The sequence below is a fragment of the Trichosurus vulpecula genome, chromosome 3 (genome assembly GCF_011100635.1).
Source record: "Trichosurus vulpecula isolate mTriVul1 chromosome 3, mTriVul1.pri, whole genome shotgun sequence".
Classification (NCBI taxonomy): Eukaryota; Metazoa; Chordata; class Mammalia; order Diprotodontia; family Phalangeridae; genus Trichosurus; species Trichosurus vulpecula.
Window position 1 is genome coordinate 22,425,032 of NC_050575.1, and position 19,620 is coordinate 22,444,651.

Below are 19,620 nucleotides of genomic sequence, written 5' to 3' on the forward strand. Positions count from 1 at the left end.
AATTCTTATTGGTATCTTCTGTTATTACATTGCATAATTTTCCTCCTGGATCCCTCTCCCTCCCCCAACATAAACATTTCCATATATAAGGAACAGAAGATTATATATGAAATCATGAATCTCTTTTATATACAGATTTTTTCAAGTATTTAGCAAATATAACACATTTTTAACATCTTTTTAAACTAATTCAACACATTAGTTCCCTATTCCACCACCAGAAAAGAAAAACAAATCCCCTAACAAATATGCCTAGTCAAACAAAACAAATTCTTGCTTTGGCCGTGTCCAATAAAGGTATATCTCAACCTGTACCGGGTCCATCATCTCTAGGTCAGGAGATGGGTAGCAAGTTTCATTGCAGGTCCTCTGAAATCATGATTGGTCATCGTGTGGATCAGTTACTAAATCTATTTGTACTACTAAACTTGTTTGCCTGTTACAATGTTGTTACTGTATAAATTGTTCTCTCTTGGTTCTGTTTCCCTTACTCTGCATTAGTTCATACAAGTCTTCATAGGTTTCCCTTAAATCATTGCTTACAGAACAATAGTATCCTATTATATTCATATCATAATTTGTTCAATACACTTCTTTGGTTTCTAACAGTCCTTTGCCACCCTCAAAAAGAGCTGCTGAAATTATTTTTAGATATATGGGTCCTTTCTTTCCTTTAGTCTCTTTGGGGTATAAACCTGGTAGTGGTACCACTGGGTCCAAGTGCACACAGTTTCTGGACTTTTGGCATGAGTAATTTGTGACTCCACGAATAACGCATTAATGCACCTGTTTTCCAACGGCCTCTCCAAAAATATTAATTTCCTTTTATTGTCAACTTTGTTCATTTGATAGTCATAAGGTAGAACCTCAGAGTCACTTTAATTTATGTTTCTCTAATTATTAGTAATTTGGAGCTTCTCCCTCCTCCCATCTATTGATAGCTTGGATTTATTCCTCTGAAAACAGCCTCTTCCTATTCTTTGACCATGTATCATTTGGGGAAAGAATTTTGTTCTTGAATTTGAATCAGTTCCCTGGAAATCTGAAATGAGATACTTATCAGAGATTTTTCTCAGTTACCTGCATCTCTTCTAATCATAGCTGCACTGGTTTTGTTTGTGAAAAAAATTTTAAATAATCAAAACTGTCCATTTTCTCTTTTGTCATCCTCTATCCTTCGGTCTTGAACTCTTCCCCTTTTCATTATCTGAAAACTAATTTATTCCTTGTTTTTCTACTTTGTTTTTTGATGTCCCTCTTTCTAAGTCACGTACACATTTAATAGAGCTTATTTTGGGACATAGCGTGAGATGTTTCTGCCAAACTGCTTTCCAGTTTTCTTTTAATCTAACAGTTTTCATCCTAATAAAAGGGATATTTGGGTTTATCAAATACAATGCTACTGTGCCTATTTTCTTATTTATAGTGTGTACCCAACCTGTCCTACTGGTCAACCTCCCTTTTGCTTTGCAGCATAGTTTGATTTCTAAACTTCCTCCCTTTCCGCTCTTTTCTTCCATTATTTCCCGAGATTCTCGACCTTTTGGTCCTCTAGGTAACTCATTTTTTTCTAGCTCTATGAAGCAAGTATTTGTTAGTTTCTTACGATATTTAGGTAGTAATGTCATTTTTCTTATATTGGCTGAGCCTACACATGAGCAATTAATAATTTTGCATTTACATGTTTTGTGTAAAGAATGTTTTATATTTGTATACTTCTTGTGCCTCTTAGCATATAGATTCCCAAGTATTTTGTATACTTTTTTTCAATGAAATTTCTCTCTTCTTGCTAGGTTTTGTTGGTAAAATATACAAATGACTTATGAGGGTTTATTTTCTTGCGATTTTGCTGGTCATTTTTTAGTTGACTTTCTAATTTGCTTAAACTCTCAAATCTTCAAAGTATGATTACTTGACGTCTTCTTTTCTTGTCATATGGCTATGCTCATATTTTCGCAATGTGTAAAATGGTAAAAAGGACAAATGGATATTCTTGCTTTTACCCTTTAACTTCTCTCCATCACTTGTTTGTTCTTGGATTTCAGGAAATGCGATTTACTATATTAAGGAAAGGCCCATTTGTTCCTATTATTTCTAGTTTTAGCATTAAGTGATTTTATCAGACTTTTCAGCATCTACGGATATAATCTTATGGCTTGGTTGGTTTAACATTTTTCCTAATATTAAACCATTCCCGCATTCTAGGCATAAATCCAATCTGGTCATAGTGTACAACCTTCACATGCTGCAATCTTCAAATTTAAATGATTTAAATCATCAATGACCATTAAGGACTTTAGTCTATGGCTTTCTTTGATCTTAGGTCTCCTTGGTTTAGGTATCAAAACCACCTGTTCATCATGTTTGGTATCATTTGCTAGTAAATCTCTCTGTGGTCAGGGTTTTGTTTGCTTTCATTTGGGAACACACTTATGGCTTCTTCCATTTTAGAGGGGTTAAGTCCTCTATTTTCTGTTAAACTGAGCATTTCACATTTTCATAAATATTGATCCATTTCACTTAGGTTGTCAGTATTACTGGCATATATAATAGGGCAAGTAACTTAACTAATGCTTTATCTTGGCCTGACAGAGGTACACTGAAGTCTTCCGCTGTTTGAAAAGAAATGCTTCCTAGAAACCTTCCCTTTAAGCATTTAGATGCTTTGTCATTCAGCGCATGCATGTTGAGGATTTATTGTCCACGGTACCTTTCAGCACGTCATTTGCTATTTGTTTTATGCAGGTCTGATTTTATCTGAGACAATTCCTACCCTTGCAATTTTTTTAAACTCCAACTGGGGCAAAACACATTTTGATCAAGACCCAAATTTTAATTGTCATTTACTTTCAAGTTTTTTTTTTTCAACAATTTATTAGATTCTGCTTGCTAATCCATCCGGCTTTCTTCCATTTAATATGGCCAAGTTCGTCCCATTCAGTTATAATCATTAACTGTGTATTTCCCTCCATCCTATTTTCTCATACTTTTCAAGACACATCTATCTGTAGTGACCTAGTGTCTCCTCTGTGGGCCATCTCCACCCTCCGAATTGCTGGCTCAGTCAAACCTCCATCACTAAGCATTTGTCTTTCATACGTGTACCCAAATCTGACTGCCTCTCCTCTGAAGCAGTTTAGTGGCACAGTGGATAGAGTACTGGGCTTGGAGTCGAGAAAACATGAATTCAAATCCAGCCCAAGATACTTAGTAGTTGGGTGACCCTGGACAAGTCAGTTAACTTGATCATCTGTTTCTTCAACTGTAAAATGAGAATAGCACCTGCCTCACAGGGTTACTGTGAGGATCAAATGAGATATTTGCAAAGTGCTTAGCATAGTGCCTTGCACATAGTAGGCACTTAAATACTTACTCCCTTTCCCCCTTGCACAATGGCCCATCAGCTAAGGTCTTAGACAAGCCCAGTTCCTAAACAACTAAAACAAATTATTACTAACCTCTGTTGTGGATTCATTTCACAAAATTCCTCAACATTCTAAATAGCTGTCCAGCCCCCAAAATGAGCAGAATGAACAACCCCCCCCAATTGTTAGATTAGCTAACAAAGCCCCTTCATGCTTTAGATCTGTGATCCTATTAACTAAGTTTAACAAGGAATAGAGCAGCCCACACTATATGTTCACTTCCTCAGAATGGGAGTGGAGCCCCATGTGCTGCAGGATTAAAGGTGATGGGATTTGAAGACAAAAGGCCTAGACTGTAAAACATGTCACTTTCTACCTGTGTGACCCAAGCCAAGATCTTTTCCTCATTTTAAAAAAGAGGAAGTTGAACTAGATAACCTTTGAGATTCCCTTCCAACTACAATGCTATATCCTATGGTGACTCCACTTTCCCATTATGCCATGGTGCAATGATATAATGAGCATTCACACACACAATCTGCAATGTATGTGAATTAAAATTTGCCTTATAAATCTTCAAATTCAATTATGTGATATTACCCACAACATTACTCACCAAGGGGGATATTAATTTCATCACACACAAAAAAACTGTTAACAGCGGCTCCTATGATTTCCCAAATGCTAAACACAACCACTATTTTCTCATTGGGTACATAAAAAGCTATCAAGGACTACTGCTTTAGCAAAAGTCCCCAACCTGTGGGCCAAGGATCCCTCAAAGTTACTGTAAGGTGTCCATCTCATTAAACAGCCTAAGCAGTAACGATGCTGTCTGTAGCGTGAATGTCTCACATGTACATGTATTGCTAACTTGCACATACATTCAGATACTCTTGTGAATAAAATACGAATTCAATTAAGTCACTGAATTCATAGTAGTTTTAAGCTATTTTTTTTTCCAATCCATGATATAAGTTGGGATGGGCCATGGGGAAGGGACTGATGAGGTCCATAAAATTTTTTATGAGCACTACACAGCATAAAAGTTGTAAATTACTGCTTTAGTGCAAAATTCCAAAGTCCAACATCAAGAAAATATCCAAGGTTTCCATTATATCTATTCTACACCAATTTAAAACTCATGCAGTATAATCCAGTGTATTTATTTCTTGTTAACTTTTTGTATAGTTTTGTATCTATTTGATTCAAAACACAAATGAATTATTTGCAGGTTTATCATAGATATTCTATGGTAATAGCCAGTGTGTGTCAGAGCTTAAGAAATTTGCAACTCTCACTAGGAAATTATTCCCTCAACCGTCAAGGCTAAGCAGCATCTCCCAAGACAGACAAAACATTCCCATTAGAGTAACCGTCTAAGAGTACAACTCAATCTGAACAGAGACCAAAATGTACATTTCTTGGGTGTGTTTTACCTTGATACACACCCTACTTCACATCTACTAAATTCAGGAAAACATCTTACCCATGATATCATACATCCATTAAAGATCTGCTTAAACTCTGGCGACCGGGATATACAACACAGCTTAAGAAGCGTATTTCAGGCCTAAAAACCTGATTAAAATATGTCCCCACACTCATTTAGCTTGTATTCCAAATAGGTTAACATACATGGCACTTGCTAGGAGGGAATCTGTTCATTTAAGGAGCGTCTCAACATACAAGCAAAGAAAGAATTAGGGAGCCATCATTTTCTGTGCTACGGAAAAACCTCAGAAAGCCATGCCTTTCTTGTTTCCCTCCTTCCCACCCCCAACAATGTTTAAAATACATTTACACCTGCAAGCCTTTGGCCAGAGCATCCTAATAAGCTTGATCTCCAGCTAATTACAGATCTCTGGCCTAGATCTCCATAACAACCTTCTTCCTCCATCTGATCAAATATAAAAAAAAAAGGAAGGAACTGCTGCTTCAATAATTTCAAAATAAACAGGGATAACATAAGAACTAGGGGAAAACATTCAACATATTGGATGGTGTACTGATGCATTTTTCAGTTTTCATATTCAATACATGGATTTCCCTTCGAGAGAAGAAAACAAACTAAATAACTTGCAATATTAATCTGCTTTCTTTGCTATTTAGAACAAAGTTGACAACTTAAAGCTTTATGATAAGTGGGCTTTAATATAAACAAGTGCTGGAATTAATCAATGTCCATTTCAGGAAGTTTCTTCTCAGAATCTGGGGAGGCGCTTGGATCTATATTCTGCTCAGTGGACTGAGCCCCTCCGTGGCTATTGTCTTGTCCTTCTACTGGTCCATTCTGTTCCACATGTTCATCATCTTTTGGAAGCTCCACTTTGGGTCTAGGTTTTGTAACTATAGGGTTACAGGTACTTGTAAGCTCCTAAAACAGAAAACAAAATCATGGGGAATTTTTTGGCAAATGGCCATGAAACAATTTACTTATTTTATTTCAGTCCCACCTCTGATGCTTACTATCTATGGGAGCCTAGGCAAGTTATTTAACTTTCCTGGGCCTCTGTTTACTCATCTGTAAAATGAGGGAGTCAAGATTAAAACTACCTCTACTGGCTCACTGAGCTCTAGATCTACAATCGCAAGTGCCAACGGGGCACATTTTATCCCAAGTTCTATAGATTAAGATGACTTAAATGTTGCTCTCGAAACCATGCTGAGTCATGTAATTAAAGGTAACTAAATGGGAATGAGGTCATAAACATGTAAGACAGTAAATTACTTTAATTTTTGCTTCAATATCCTTTGTCTTTACAACTGGATCCACAGTAAGACTCTGTTTGTTCTGAAGATTTAGCTTGCTGTTCATCCATTCCATTGCTTCATTAGTGCTTTTCTCTACTTTCAACACATCGGCTGCATCCAAATGATCATACTGTTCTTCCTATAACAGGATGAAAAACTAATCAATAAGTCAGGCCAGCTGCCTTAAGATGTTTTCCCCTCCCAAGACACAGACAAGATTGCACCTTACACCAAAGTAGAGGTCAGATTATACACTCAGAAAACTAAACATCTTTATTAAAATACACAATAAATATGAAACAAGGTGCTTTCAAATGTCTTTAAAGAAAAAATAATTCCCTTATTGATACTGTTTTATTAGGAGAGGTTTTAAACTCCAAGAACATCTGAAGAGAGTATTAATGGAAAAGATTTCATTAAGATTTAAACCATTTTCCACATTTGAAAAAAGGTAGGAGCTGAAGAGCAAATCCAAATGTATTAAAAAATCAACTTTTATTCTTGTAGAATCCAAGAAGGTGTCAGCTTTATTGAATAAGCATTAGAAAGCAATAAATATCATTCAGCTATTAAATAACAAATTAATGAATATTAGAAATAAAAATTAGAAATTAAGGGTTTTGAAAAAAAAAAAAAAAAAAAAAGAAAGAAAGAAATTAAGGGTTTGTACCTCCAATTTGTAGAGGCAGGTAGGTGGGGCAGTAGATAGAGTCTTCTAGGCTGGACTCAGAGTCAGGAAGATCTTGAATTCAAATCCAGCCTCAGACACTTAATAGCTGTGTGACCCTGGACAAGATGCTTATTAACCTTTGTCTGTCTCAGTTTCTTCAATTACAAAATGGGGATAATAAAAGTACTCACCTTGTAGTTAGGTATGTCGTGAGGCTCAAATGAGATGTGTAAAGTGCTGAGCACAGCGCCCGGCACGTAGCAGTTATAAGTCTAGCTAGTATTATTAGTGTACTGTACTGTCTACAAGTGGAAGTGGAGGGAACACTAAAGTATCTAGCAATCAGAGCCCATGTAGGGCAGTAACAGCGATGAGACCCAGCACCAGAAGACTTCAGCTGGACTGCAGTCCAGGTTCTTGATGTATACTAGCCACGTAACCCAGATCACGTAAACCTGTCTGTGCATCCTTACGTGTAAAACGTGGGCAAAATACTAGAGACTTTTATGCAGTGATAATGCCTGTGGAGTATTTTAAGAAATCTCTTCAAAAAGAACAGTGATATCAGCAACCTGGATGACATTTTTGTGACAAGAATATCACTCTTTGAAAGAAACAAGAAAAAAATAACTGAAACGCCTCAAAACTATCCCGTAAAAGGAAAAAGATACCTTGTTTCTGAAAGAGTCAATAATTTTCATAAACATTTGGATTTGTTTTCCCAGTTCTTCAAATGCCTTTGGTCTTTCTTCAGATTCCTGGAACCGATTTTTAATAGGCTGACCCAGATTCTTGGTGAAAAAGAGATACACAATGCATTGTCAGAGCAGTTTCAGGGTAACCAGAATTTTATTTTTTCTACTGTTAAACAGAACACTGAAATATAGAAATTATCATATTTGAAACAAGTATATTCAATTCCCACATTTGACATGGGGATAATCAATTCCAAGTCTAAGCAACAAGTCAGTTTCTGGGCTGCTCCCCCAGCACAGCTTCCCCTCTCTACCAAATACAGCAGTCATGCTGAAGAATGCCCAAGTCAGATGCCGTTAACACTTATTCATGCCAGAGCAGGAAGCTAAGCTGCAGGTCAGTGAAACACAGCACATAGTAAGTGCTTACTGACTTGACATTGTATTCTCCTTAATGCACGAAATGTTAATTTAACTCTTTAAATTCCTAAACCTCCCAATAACATTAACAGCCTGATCCTTTCAGCATTGTCATTCAATTTCCTGAGCCAAGTTTTCAGTGCTACACTTTGCTGATACCAAGCATGTATTTGTTACAATGAATTTCCTGATGTTACAACGTGTAACTTTACTATTACCAATGAGACTCAGCATCTTATTGCATTTCCCCTTTCATTATAAAGGCAGCACAGTGGATAGAACACTGGGCCTGATGTCAAGAAGACCCAAGTTCAAACCCACCTGAGACACTTCCTGGGCAAGTCACATAACCGTCTGCCTTGGTTTCCTCATCTGTAAAATCCTTTCTGTCCTGCCCCTCAGGGTTGTATGTAAAATGGGATAATATTTTGTAAATCACTTTGCAAACCTTAAAGTCTATAAAAATGCTAGCTATTATTACTATTATTTTTATTATTATATCTTTATTAAGACAAGAAATCACCAGTTACATTATCTCTATACCTTGCAGGTAAAACTGTCTTGTAATAGGTCGGTGGATATTTTAGGAAGCCCTCAAACTCTCTGGGAATGAGGTCCAATATGGACCTGACTTCTGCTGAATTTTTTCACTTGTTACAATAGTATTTCAGGAAACTTCAGTTCAAAGTTTATTATAGTTTCATTATGCCACAATAAAACATCATTTTAGCATTACTGTACTAGCCAATTAGCAGTTACCTTCAATTCTGTTAATTTATCAACATAAACATGTTTGGGCTGGTCTTCTCCATCTTCATACAACCAATTCTCAGTATCTTCCAATTTCAAAGTAAAACTGTTACGGTCCTAAAAGTTAAAAAAAATTTAATACATATAACCTGGAAAGAAAAAATAATGAGCTTATTAATTATGTTCAGACAACCATCAGGCAATTGGCTCCTCCCTTTCATCACCAAATAAGAAAAAGCAGTCCACACTGGCTGCCTCTACTCCCTCCCCTCTCTCACTCACTCGATGACTCTGCAATCTGGCTTCTGATATCATCACCCATATGAAGCTGCTATCTCCAATAGGCCCAATAGGAGGGCACAGCACGTGACATACTATTGAATAAAAGCTTCCTTGGTGATACTGCTCTCGGCTCTGTGTGGCCACTTCTCAGTCTCCTTTGCTGGACCATCATCCATCTCCAATGGTAGTCGCACCAGCACTCACGGATTCACTTACCTCAACGCAGATGACTCTCGGACCAACGTATTCAGCCCTACTCTCTTTCCTGAGCGGTAGTCAGTCCCATATTCCAAATACGGAAGCATCTTAACCTCAGCGTGCCCAAAATACAACTCAATACTCTTTTCTCCAAACCCATCCCTTTTCCCAGCCTTCTTCTTTCTGTTGATAACACCACACTCCTCCTAGACTCAGTAAGTCTCGCTGTCTCCTTTCTCCACTCACTAATCTCTCCTCTCTCCACTCCGGCCCTCGCAGAGTCCAATCTATCTAAACCCACAGCCAACAACATCAAAGCTTGGCTCAAGAAGCTTCAGTGAATTCCTCCTGTCTCCAAGATAAAACACCAACGACACTGCCGGGCTTTTCATGGCCTCTGCAATCTAAACCCAGCCCATCTTTATAGGTGAACTTCACGCATGTCCCTTCACACGTCCTCTGCTCCAGCTACAAAGGCCAAATGATGTGCCCGCCTCACTGCTTCTGCAAAGGAAGGCTGTACTGTTCCCATTCCCTCTCACCCCCACATTCCCACGCCTGGAATAAACTCTGTTCTTACGTATGCCTCCATGGAAACTAGAGACAACTGGCAGTGCCACGGATGGCCGAGCCTGGAATCGGGAAGACCCGGGTTCAAACTTGGCCTCAGACACTTACTGGCTGTGTGACTGGGAGCGAGTCACATGACCCTAGTTTCATCATCTACAAAATGGGTACAACAGCACCTACCCTCCTGGGTGATTGTGAGAATGAAATAAGACGTGAGAAGCGCTCAGCACGGCGCCCCCCACGGCCAGCCTCAGATAAATGTTATCACTGTGACTACTCAAGACTCAGCTCAAACGGCACTGTCTGAAGAAGCTCCCTTCTCTCGATGCCTCAGATTGTATTTACTTATATACTCCCCCAAGCCCCCCACGCCCCATCTGAAGGCGATTCCCGAGTCCCTCCTACTTTTACGTTATCACGCTAACTCAACAATGAAAGCTTGCTGAGTCCATGAAACTCTAGGCTGAGCAGCTTCAACCACTGTTCTCTCTGGATCCCAATGATGACTCATGAGTTCACTCACAGACCTGCACAGGGCACAGACTTCTCACTCCCCACCCAGCACTCACGTCCTCACTGACAAACTTCTCATACAGGCCGTTCAGTTTGTCTCTCATCTCATAAACGTATTCTTCCACCGCGTTCTTGGCGTCGTTTCTTTCCTTCTCCAGCTTATCCTGCATGATCATCTTACCCTGAGGAAAGGGAAAATCCATAAGACGCTGGCTAAAGACGCTAAATTACGGATGTGAGAATGTTATGAACACAATTTACAAGAGCAGAAGGGGGAATTACAAAAGCTTCCCGCCACTCTCCCAAACAAGAGAATGACTTTATTGAGGATGAAAGAAGGCCATTTTCATTTCAGTACTGAATTCTTTAAAAATTTCAAAGAAGATTGTATGCGAATATTTCAACACATGTGGGAAGGGGAACAAATCTATGGAGAACTAGAAACATAAGCAGAAAATACTGCAGCTAAATAAGAAAATTTGAAAACGAAGGGACTAATTGGTGGCCTCTGCTGGTACGACTCCATAATAAAACACATTGTATTAAATGCTCCTTACAGCACATTTAATACAGCAGAATAATCCAAAATAAATGCTTCCTCCGGCCCGCAATCCAAGTCACTCTGACCACAGTACCTGTTATATACTATCTGAACAAGAGGAGGGGGGGAAAGCTCAAGAACTCACCTAACAGTACACTTCAAAGGATAGCTATAAATCTCTGAATTCTACAAATTACTCCTCAGAACAAGACAATCTGTAATGATTCAGAAGATTTTGCTGAGCTATATGAACTACTATATCTCAAGTTAAAATCTACTTCATTTACTAAACTCAAACGTCTCTATGTTCCAAAGTATTAAGTCATTAGTTCGCAACTGAGAAAACACGAAAAATTACCTCATTCTCAATGTATAAGTTCAACATTTCTCTTCCTATCTGCCATAACAACTGATTTTCAATAGGGAGATCCACAGTGGTGGTTTTAACTTTTGCCTTCTTGGCTTGAGGTGGCTGGTCCATTTTCTTATCTTTGGACCCAGGCTGAGAAGTCTACAAAACAGAAAACAAAGACAACCAAACACATAAGGACAGACTGCTTTCAACTTTCATTTGGGTTCTGAAGCAAAGTTTGACCTAAGTCAGTTTGATACTGGAATGCATTCTCCACCCAGAAATAGTATGATAAATTACCAGTAGTTAGGTTCTAAATCAAGTCTGAAGAAGGCTTTTAATCCCACATTGCAATATATTGTAAAAAAAAAAAAAAAAGTTCTGCTTTATGTAGGCTTTAAAACTAGATGACTCCTAAGGTGCCTTGGAACTTAGTACATGAACTAGAATACTAGTCTAGCTTCACCTTAATACTTATGGAAAATTTTCTAGTAAACTGTAAACTCTGCAAGAAACCAGAGCCTTAAGAAAAGAATTATCTTCCTCATCACATGTGGTAAGCGGCTTCCCTTTTACCTTTACTTGCTGGGTAAAGAGTATTATTTCCTTTGACTTGCCTAAATCCCCAGCAATGCTGGAAAAAGAGGAGATCATATCTAAGTAGGTGTGACAGCAGGCACTCCTTGTTGCTGTTTGCCAAGCTGTTCACATGTAAACTAAATGCTCACTTAATAAGCCACCTGGACAAAGACCAAATCATCCCTCACAAGCTCTTTCACCGATACAATTTAGATTTGGAAGCTGATTTGTATAGCTAAAGAAATCCATCCACCAAAATTGGTTATTAAGTTATCAAACTGGATAACAAACAATCCTTTCCTAAGGTTGAGGTCAATACTTTAACATCCCTTCAAAAGTATTTGATGCAAAACATCATTTCAAAAGACTTTCACAGATATTATCAAAATCAAATGTAAAAATCAAGTTCAAAATAGGATCAAAGTCATTTAAAAACATGTAGCTGTACCACTTGGATTATTAAATTTAAACTCAGTTATGTTAGTGTTTAAACAGATGTTACACTTGTAGGAAAATCCAAATCATGCAAATTTTAAAAAATAAAGTATCAAAATGAACTCCAAATACAGGCTTTTGCTGAAAAATCAGTTTAAAACACAAATACACAGTGTCTGTGAGATATTTTAATTACTTAAGAGCATTCTAACCAGTCATTTGGACTAGTTACCACCCTAGTAACATTGAAATTTCCTAATGGTTTGTATTATAGCCAAATGCTGGCCATGGTTAATGTAAACTACAAAATCTATATAAAAAAAAATCCTTCAGCACTAAAACAAACACAAAAGATTTCCTAATCCTGCTTATTTTGGAGATTCAAATGCAATCCATACCTCCATTTCTTCAGATTCTGTCTTATTTTCCCCTTGTACTGGATTTTGGTTTTCCTCAGTTTTCTGTTCATCTTGGTCTACCTGCATCTTCTGTGAAAAGATGAGATCAGATTTTATATTACAGCCAAGCCAGAAATACATATTTTATGTTTAACAATACAACACAACACAGATATTAATCTGTGGTCAATATGCAAGTTATAGGCACATATAGGCCTTATACTAGATCCACCAAAAATTATAAATGGAAGCATGACTAATAAATATTACACAATAAAAAATTAGAAGAAAACCATATTACCTACCCGAGGGAAATGGCAATTACAGAAGATAAAAAGTATAATTATACAAAATGGAAAAGCTGCTCTGCCATTCCCCAATAATACAAGTAATAATAGCTAATAATAAGTTAAAATAGCATTATTATAGCACCTTAAATTTGCAAAGTACTTTTAAAAAAAATCTCATTTTGAGGATTCTGGGAGGATGGCAGAATGGATCAGAAAATTCCAAGCACTCAAGATTTTCCTGGACAAAAGATAAAATAGCACCTTAGGATCAACAAAGTGCAGGTAAAAATAAATAAGAACAGGGGCACAACAGAGGGCTTCTGGGGATAATTCAAGAAGATCAGAAGAAAAATTTCAGGATGAGGTTTGGTTCCTGTGAAGAGTAAAATACCTCCAGGCTATGGTCAGCTTTAACAAACCCTGGGTTAGTTGGTTGAAGAGGCTGCCTCAGGCCCAGCCACAGGAACTTTTACCCTTGGGACAGTGAGGTAAGTTGGGCATCTGAGCTCGGGAAGATTGAGGAATTTCTGCTGATGAGGAACACCAGACCCAGCTGTGCTGAGAAGAGCAGTAGGGGCAAGAAGAAAGGTGAGTGCAAAAGAAGTGGGGCAGAAAGCCCCTGGCTGTGAGCACTTACAGGAGGTTGTAGGTTTGGCTTTGGTTCCAGGCTAGTATTTATGTTTTGAGTTTTGGGGGTTTTTTTGGGCAGGGGGGAGAAGAAGCCATCAGGGTTAAGTGACTTGCCCAGGGTCACACAGCTAGTAGGTGTCTGAGGCCACATTGGAACTCAGGTCCTCCTGAATACAGGGCTGGTGCTCTAGTCAATGTGCCAACTAGCTGCCCCCACCAACTGTATTTAACATCCAAAGATTATAACTAGACCAGGACTGCAATCTGTTGAATACTAATCATCTAGCCAGTCTGTTACTATTTTTGTACTGGGTTTAGAGTGTACAGGCTTTTGGGGCCTGAGATTACCTCTTCCTCTTTTGCATGCTGATCTGTTTCCATAGGCTCTTCACATTCATCAGACTTGTGTACCTCCACAAGGGATGCACTAGATACACTGAAAATACCATGCACGTTGACTCGAACTTTTACTTTCACTTTTGAACTGGATCCATCAGTCTGAGGAGTCACCTTCTGAACCAAAAATTGGGCTAAACATACCAGGGACAAAGGAGAACAATGTTAATTAATAAAGGAAACTGTAACTGTAAAATATGCAAAAAAGGAATGAGAACAAGAAGCTACAAACGGAGATTCAGAGTAAAACCAAACCCTAATACAATTAGTATACCATTGCAATCGCAAATAATTTTCAATGGTTACTTTAAGTAACATAAACCTTAGGGGTACTCTCAAAATCACTGTCAGTCAGCTTTAATTCTTTCCCTTTATACCTAGATAATGTTTTATTAATTCTTGCTTCTACAACAGCACTCTACTCCTCTTCATTCAAGCCATCCTAATATATGCCTGCCAATCTGTGCCTGAATTAATATAAAAGCATCTGTAATGATCAAAATGGCTCCACTGTCTCAACACTTCAAATCCATCTTTCATGCCACTATCAAATTGTCTTACTACACAACCTGAACTCACACTGTCATGGTCATCCACATAATGCTTACTTTAATAATTTCCACTTATTTACCACAGCTAAAATTCAAATTTCTAACACTCAGGCACCCCACAACCTACATTATCTCCTACTTCTAAACATGCTCCCCCAAACATGTACTGCCATTTCTATACTTGTGCTTGAGCTATCTCCTAGTATGAGGTGTTTTCTTACCTCTTACCACCAATACAAACCCATCCATTATTCTTCATGGCCTTCCCTAACCAGGGTAACCTGGTCAATGACCTCTCCATTCTCTAGAACCAGACAACCCCTTTCATGCCTTTGGCATTTAACATAAACTGAATTGTAATATTTCTTGTATTGTTTATATTCCACTTCTTTCTAATCAATTATGTACACCATCAGTTCTGAAGCTTAGTAGGATCAGGGCTAGAAGGACTACCTGAGAAAGTCTTCTCCCATATTTTATGGATGAGCAAACTGAAGACCAGAGAAGTTAAGTGAACCCAGGTACTGATTCTAAGCTTCGCATTCTTTCCATTGCACCAAACGGTATAATTTTTACAGATCTCCAAATATTTCTGATCCCTCAATTCTCCAAGTATACAGGAACAATTCTGAGAATATCCACCATTTCATTCCTAACCCCTTTAAAATACCTATAGCAGGATCTGGGTAAGGTAAATCCTTAGGAGAACTATAATAGGCCTCGAGAGTAAACGGTTCCTTTCTATAAAATGTGAGAACTTTAGAGAAAGGGGCTGCATGATTCTTCGAGAAGACTTCACAATCACTAAAAAGAAAAAAAAAAGAAAGACATTTAGAATAACCATATTATTTTAGAGTACATTCTAACTTTAATCTATTCTTGGCTTTTATCAATTCCAATTTTTTTCTAGAAAATATTTTACCACAGTCTGTTAAAAAAATGTATAAAGATACAATTGACCATAAAGTCAGGAGGGGAATGGGCTGTCATCTACCTTAAATCCCCTAGCATGGTGCTGAACGATGTACATAAAATATTTACTCTAATAGCTTTTCTGGTGATAAACCTACCTTATTTTAATCTATGTTACACACAATTCAATTAAATTGCTAGGAGATCTTATTACCTTATTCCTTCTTCTGCTGGGGAATTCCATCGAAGAGATATTGGATATGGCACTACATCAGTGGTAGAAAACTCTCGTACTTTGAAAGCAGGAGACAATATTGCACACTAAAACAACAAATTAATCTATTACAGATTGGTCAAAATATGGTCAAAATAATACCATATATCCAGTATCAACATATTTATAATTTGATTTCTGACAAATCTTTATTGGTCTACCTTAAATATGAATTTATGTATTGGAATTCACACTCTTATTATGTTGTGTCCAAATCAGCATTTGCTAAGCAAGTTCTGTAAAATTACTTATCTGTATGGTCCATCCAGAGCTTGCCAAGCCAACAAAAGAAGACTTTGGTGACAAAGGAATATAGTCTAACAATGTCTAATTTTAGTTCCTTCCCCCTTTCTGCCAATCAGCACAATATAATTTGTCAAAATTCTAGTAATTACCTAGCTTTAGAGTATATATATTTTGCTATTTTTGTAGCCAAATTTATCTTAAATTTCTTAATTTGTGCAATTAAGTATTATTTTATCCCAGTGATGTTACTTTCCATTTTAAGAAGTTATGAAAACATACTGAAACCTGCTAGTAGTTCATGAAATCAACTCACCTGCAAAGCACACCCTCGTGTGACTGCTTCATCTGCATTTAATGTTGTACTGAGTTCTTTACCAAAGAATTTGCTGATCTTCTCTTTCACTGCAGGGATCCTAGTGGCACCACCAACTATCTCTACTGCATAAATATCCTCTTTCTTTAACTCTATTTAAAAGAATAAGAAGTATTCAATATTGCCTAAAATATTTACTTGAATTATAAGCTTGTGATGAACTATAAAGATACTATGATTTCATTGCATTTAAAATTTCATTCCCAAATATCTTTTTCATCATTAGTCATATTGAATAGACAATGGAGTTCCAGAGTGAAGTTAAAAATATAAATTGAGTCAGAAAGGAAAGAATTGTATGAATGACAATGACAGAAATACATCTAGAATATACATAATACGGCAATCTCTGGATAAGTGATTTTGTTTTCTAACAAGAGGTACTCCAAGATAAGGGTTTACCCTGTTAGAGAAACAATGTTCTGACTGGTTATCAGAGTCCCCCATTCTGAACCTGTATGCTGGTATTTGGGTCATATAAATAAAATTTCCTATGAGACAGGAGCATGTCTGGTTACCAGCTTTGCTGGTACTATCAATCTGACAAGGAAAAAAAACAGGTTTTGTTTTGGGGGCTTTCTTGTAAAGAGAGAAAACAAACTTTTAAGCCAAGATGTCATGAATGGTTGTAGCCAAAGCATCCTGGGTGAAGGAAGCTTGTTCTGGGATCGGTCCACCTCCAAAGCTTTCACATGAGTCTACTGTAGCATCTTAACCCCTCTTTCAAGATATCTTTATTTCTATTCATTAAACAATCATTTATTGCCTTTATGTCTATTGCCTATTATGTGTAAAGCAATCATGTCTATATCTAACCTCAACTCCTCTCTCTGCAACTGAATCCATTTTCGCTTGTTCTGGCCTTCCTGGTGATAATGGTTGATCACCATCTTCCATAGAAAAGCCTTTCGTATGTATACCTAAGGACAATTATTAGGGAACACTCAGCTTCTCTTCTCCAACCTAAATATAGCTTATGTAACTATGATGAGTATAAGACTTAATCTTTTAGGGTTTTATCTACAAAACTGGGATCTAGGCAGCACGCAGAAAACATCACAGAATTTGTATTTTAAAAAAATGGTCAAAGTTAGTATCACACTGTCAAACTTAAAAGACATTCTTTCTGTTAAAAAAATGGATAAATCCAACTTTTCCAGGAATTGTACTTCTGTAGGAGTTTGTTGGGAAAAGACAGTCTATTTCAAAACAAAATTTCAACATTTTTAATTTTAAAAAAAATTTTTTTTAGAAAGTCAATGACATTTAGAATTAGCTTGTCCAACAAAATGTTCCACACTAATGAAACACCAAAATTCTCACAGGCAATGAGACAATCCTTATTAGCATTAAAAAATCCTCTAATTCAGAATATCAATAAAATTTTAATTAAAAAAAAAAAAGAGAGCCAACATTTTACTTAATAGCATCTGAATTATAGTTATTAAGGATTTATCTGGATTCTCTATCTTTGAATTTTCCTAAATATCTGTGTTGGTAAGCAAAATGGTGTAGCATCAATTGAGTTGGGACTTTCTTACTGTTTTAAAATGACCAATTAAGTGTCTTTGAGTTTTACTAGGTACTAAGCCCCAGGCCCAAACCCCAATTAAGTGCTAAACCTATGTGGGTGTGAATTGGTAACCAAGGTGGGGCCCCAGGTGGGGCTAGGCTAACTAAAGGAAGGCCTAGTTTACACATGAGTTTGAGTGATAGGTTTGGGACATCAGAGGCTTTTAGACCACGTGGGTTTCAGTGGCCTCTTTGTGATGATTCTAGGTCACGTGGGTGAGTCGGGGTGTGTGTGTGTGTGTGTGTGTGTGTGTGTGTGTGTGTGTGTGTGTGTGTGTGTGTGTGTGTGTGACTCACCCCTGACCGTGTGTGTGTGTGTGTGTGTGTGTGTGTGTGTATGTGTGTGAGAGAGAGAGAGAGAGAGAGAGAGAGAGAAAGAGAGAGAGACTCACCCCTGACCTTGAAAAAGATATAAGACCAGGAGTTGGCTTTCTATTTTCTGGAGCTCTTACCCACAGCAGTGGTGGAGTGGTGGCGCATGTGACTCTGGCCCAGCCCTTGGTATGAGCTCTCGGGCTGAACCTACATGTTGGTAACTATGAATCTGTATTTGATCTGTTGATGTTTGTAATTTGTTTGTATTTTGCTCTGAAGTTCAGGGTGCTGGCTTTTTCCCCTGAACTAAGTGAGTGATATTTGTATGCTGAATTAAAGTAAGCTTGTCAACCCCTTAACATTGCTTTCCTTAGTAAAGCAGATCAAAAGAACCTATGCTTTTGCAGCATGCTGGTAGCGTGCTTGTTGTTGGGCTTCTGTTGGTCTTTCACCCCCACAACAGCTGCTAGCCGGATTGTTGAAACAATATTAGAAAAAGAAAAGTTAGGAAGAAGGGGGAAGGGGTAAAAATCATCCAAAGTAAATCAAACAGTTCCAATTATGGAATTTTTACAGGCAATTGTAGGAAATGGTACTTAAAATGTCTAAGTTTCCATTGAAGTAGTTAAATGTTTGGCTTTGAGATACATTTATTTATTCCCTATTTCCTAACAATGAAGAACTTACTGGCTTGTTCCAAAACACTTCGAAGTGGTGGCTCCACTCTAGCTAAGAGATCATCACACATCTCCAGAAATTTGCTCCTATTTTAAGAAATGATAAGTTAAATTACATTCTCCTTTTAACAAACCAGGATTTAAAAAAAACAACCAGCTACTCACTCCCTTAATATCATAAGACTTCAGAACTCAGTTGGACTGTGCCACTTTAGATCTTTGACCACCCAACACATAAGTCTCAGTAAAAACTGTTAAATTCTCTCTTTGATAGCCAAGAAAATAACCTTCCTTCAATTGTTAACAACTGTAAAGTACTATCTTTAATTGCTCTTAACTTCTACTTCATAACTTTGAAGGTGTTAGATCATGCTTTTCCAAACTTATCAATCAAGTATCTATTAAGCACCTACTAAGTACAGGGCACTCTACTTGCTAGTCTCTGAAGTTGTAATGTAAATATAAAGAATGAAATAATGTGTCTCTCAACTTTGTCAAAAAGGTTCATGGCCAAGAGTGGGCTCTGGGTTCTTGACAACTATGCAAAATAAAGGTGAGCTCTGTCAAAGTCTATATACCAAGCTAGAAAGGCCTAGAGACAGACTACATGTTGTCAAGAACTAACTCATAGAAATTTCAACAGGCTTATAAGAAAGCCATCGGGAATGATAGCTTCTGAAGGAAAAATTAAATAAGCAACTACCTTTAATTTCAACTATTTGTTTGGAATTAACTGAAAATTTCTAGTTTATGTAGCTTACTTATGGCAATGCTCAGCTAACTCAAATATTAATCAAAACCTGCAAATGAATGGTAGCTTATTTTATTAGAAATTCATTTCTCAGTCACAGTGAAAATAAAA

General features: G+C 37.4%; 1 protein-coding gene across 1 annotated transcript in view; it reads right to left on the reverse strand.

Moving 5' to 3' along the window:
- Nucleotides 1-2,812: 2,812 nt before the first annotated feature.
- The window catches only part of HSPA4 (heat shock protein family A (Hsp70) member 4), a 42,009-nt gene continuing 25,201 nt past the window's right edge, over nt 2,813-19,620 (reverse strand). The window contains exons 8-19 of the mRNA XM_036748492.1: nt 18,769-18,845; nt 16,135-16,286; nt 15,516-15,622; nt 15,060-15,193; nt 13,791-13,972; nt 12,523-12,612; nt 11,117-11,269; nt 10,274-10,399; nt 8,664-8,771; nt 7,461-7,580; nt 6,097-6,258; nt 2,813-5,742 (exon numbers count right to left, since the gene is read on the reverse strand). Of these exons, the coding sequence (XP_036604387.1) occupies nt 5,539-5,742; nt 6,097-6,258; nt 7,461-7,580; nt 8,664-8,771; nt 10,274-10,399; nt 11,117-11,269; nt 12,523-12,612; nt 13,791-13,972; nt 15,060-15,193; nt 15,516-15,622; nt 16,135-16,286; nt 18,769-18,845 (1,615 nt within the window). The 3' untranslated portion in view covers nt 2,813-5,538. The remainder of the gene's footprint in view (nt 5,743-6,096; nt 6,259-7,460; nt 7,581-8,663; nt 8,772-10,273; nt 10,400-11,116; nt 11,270-12,522; nt 12,613-13,790; nt 13,973-15,059; nt 15,194-15,515; nt 15,623-16,134; nt 16,287-18,768; nt 18,846-19,620) is intronic.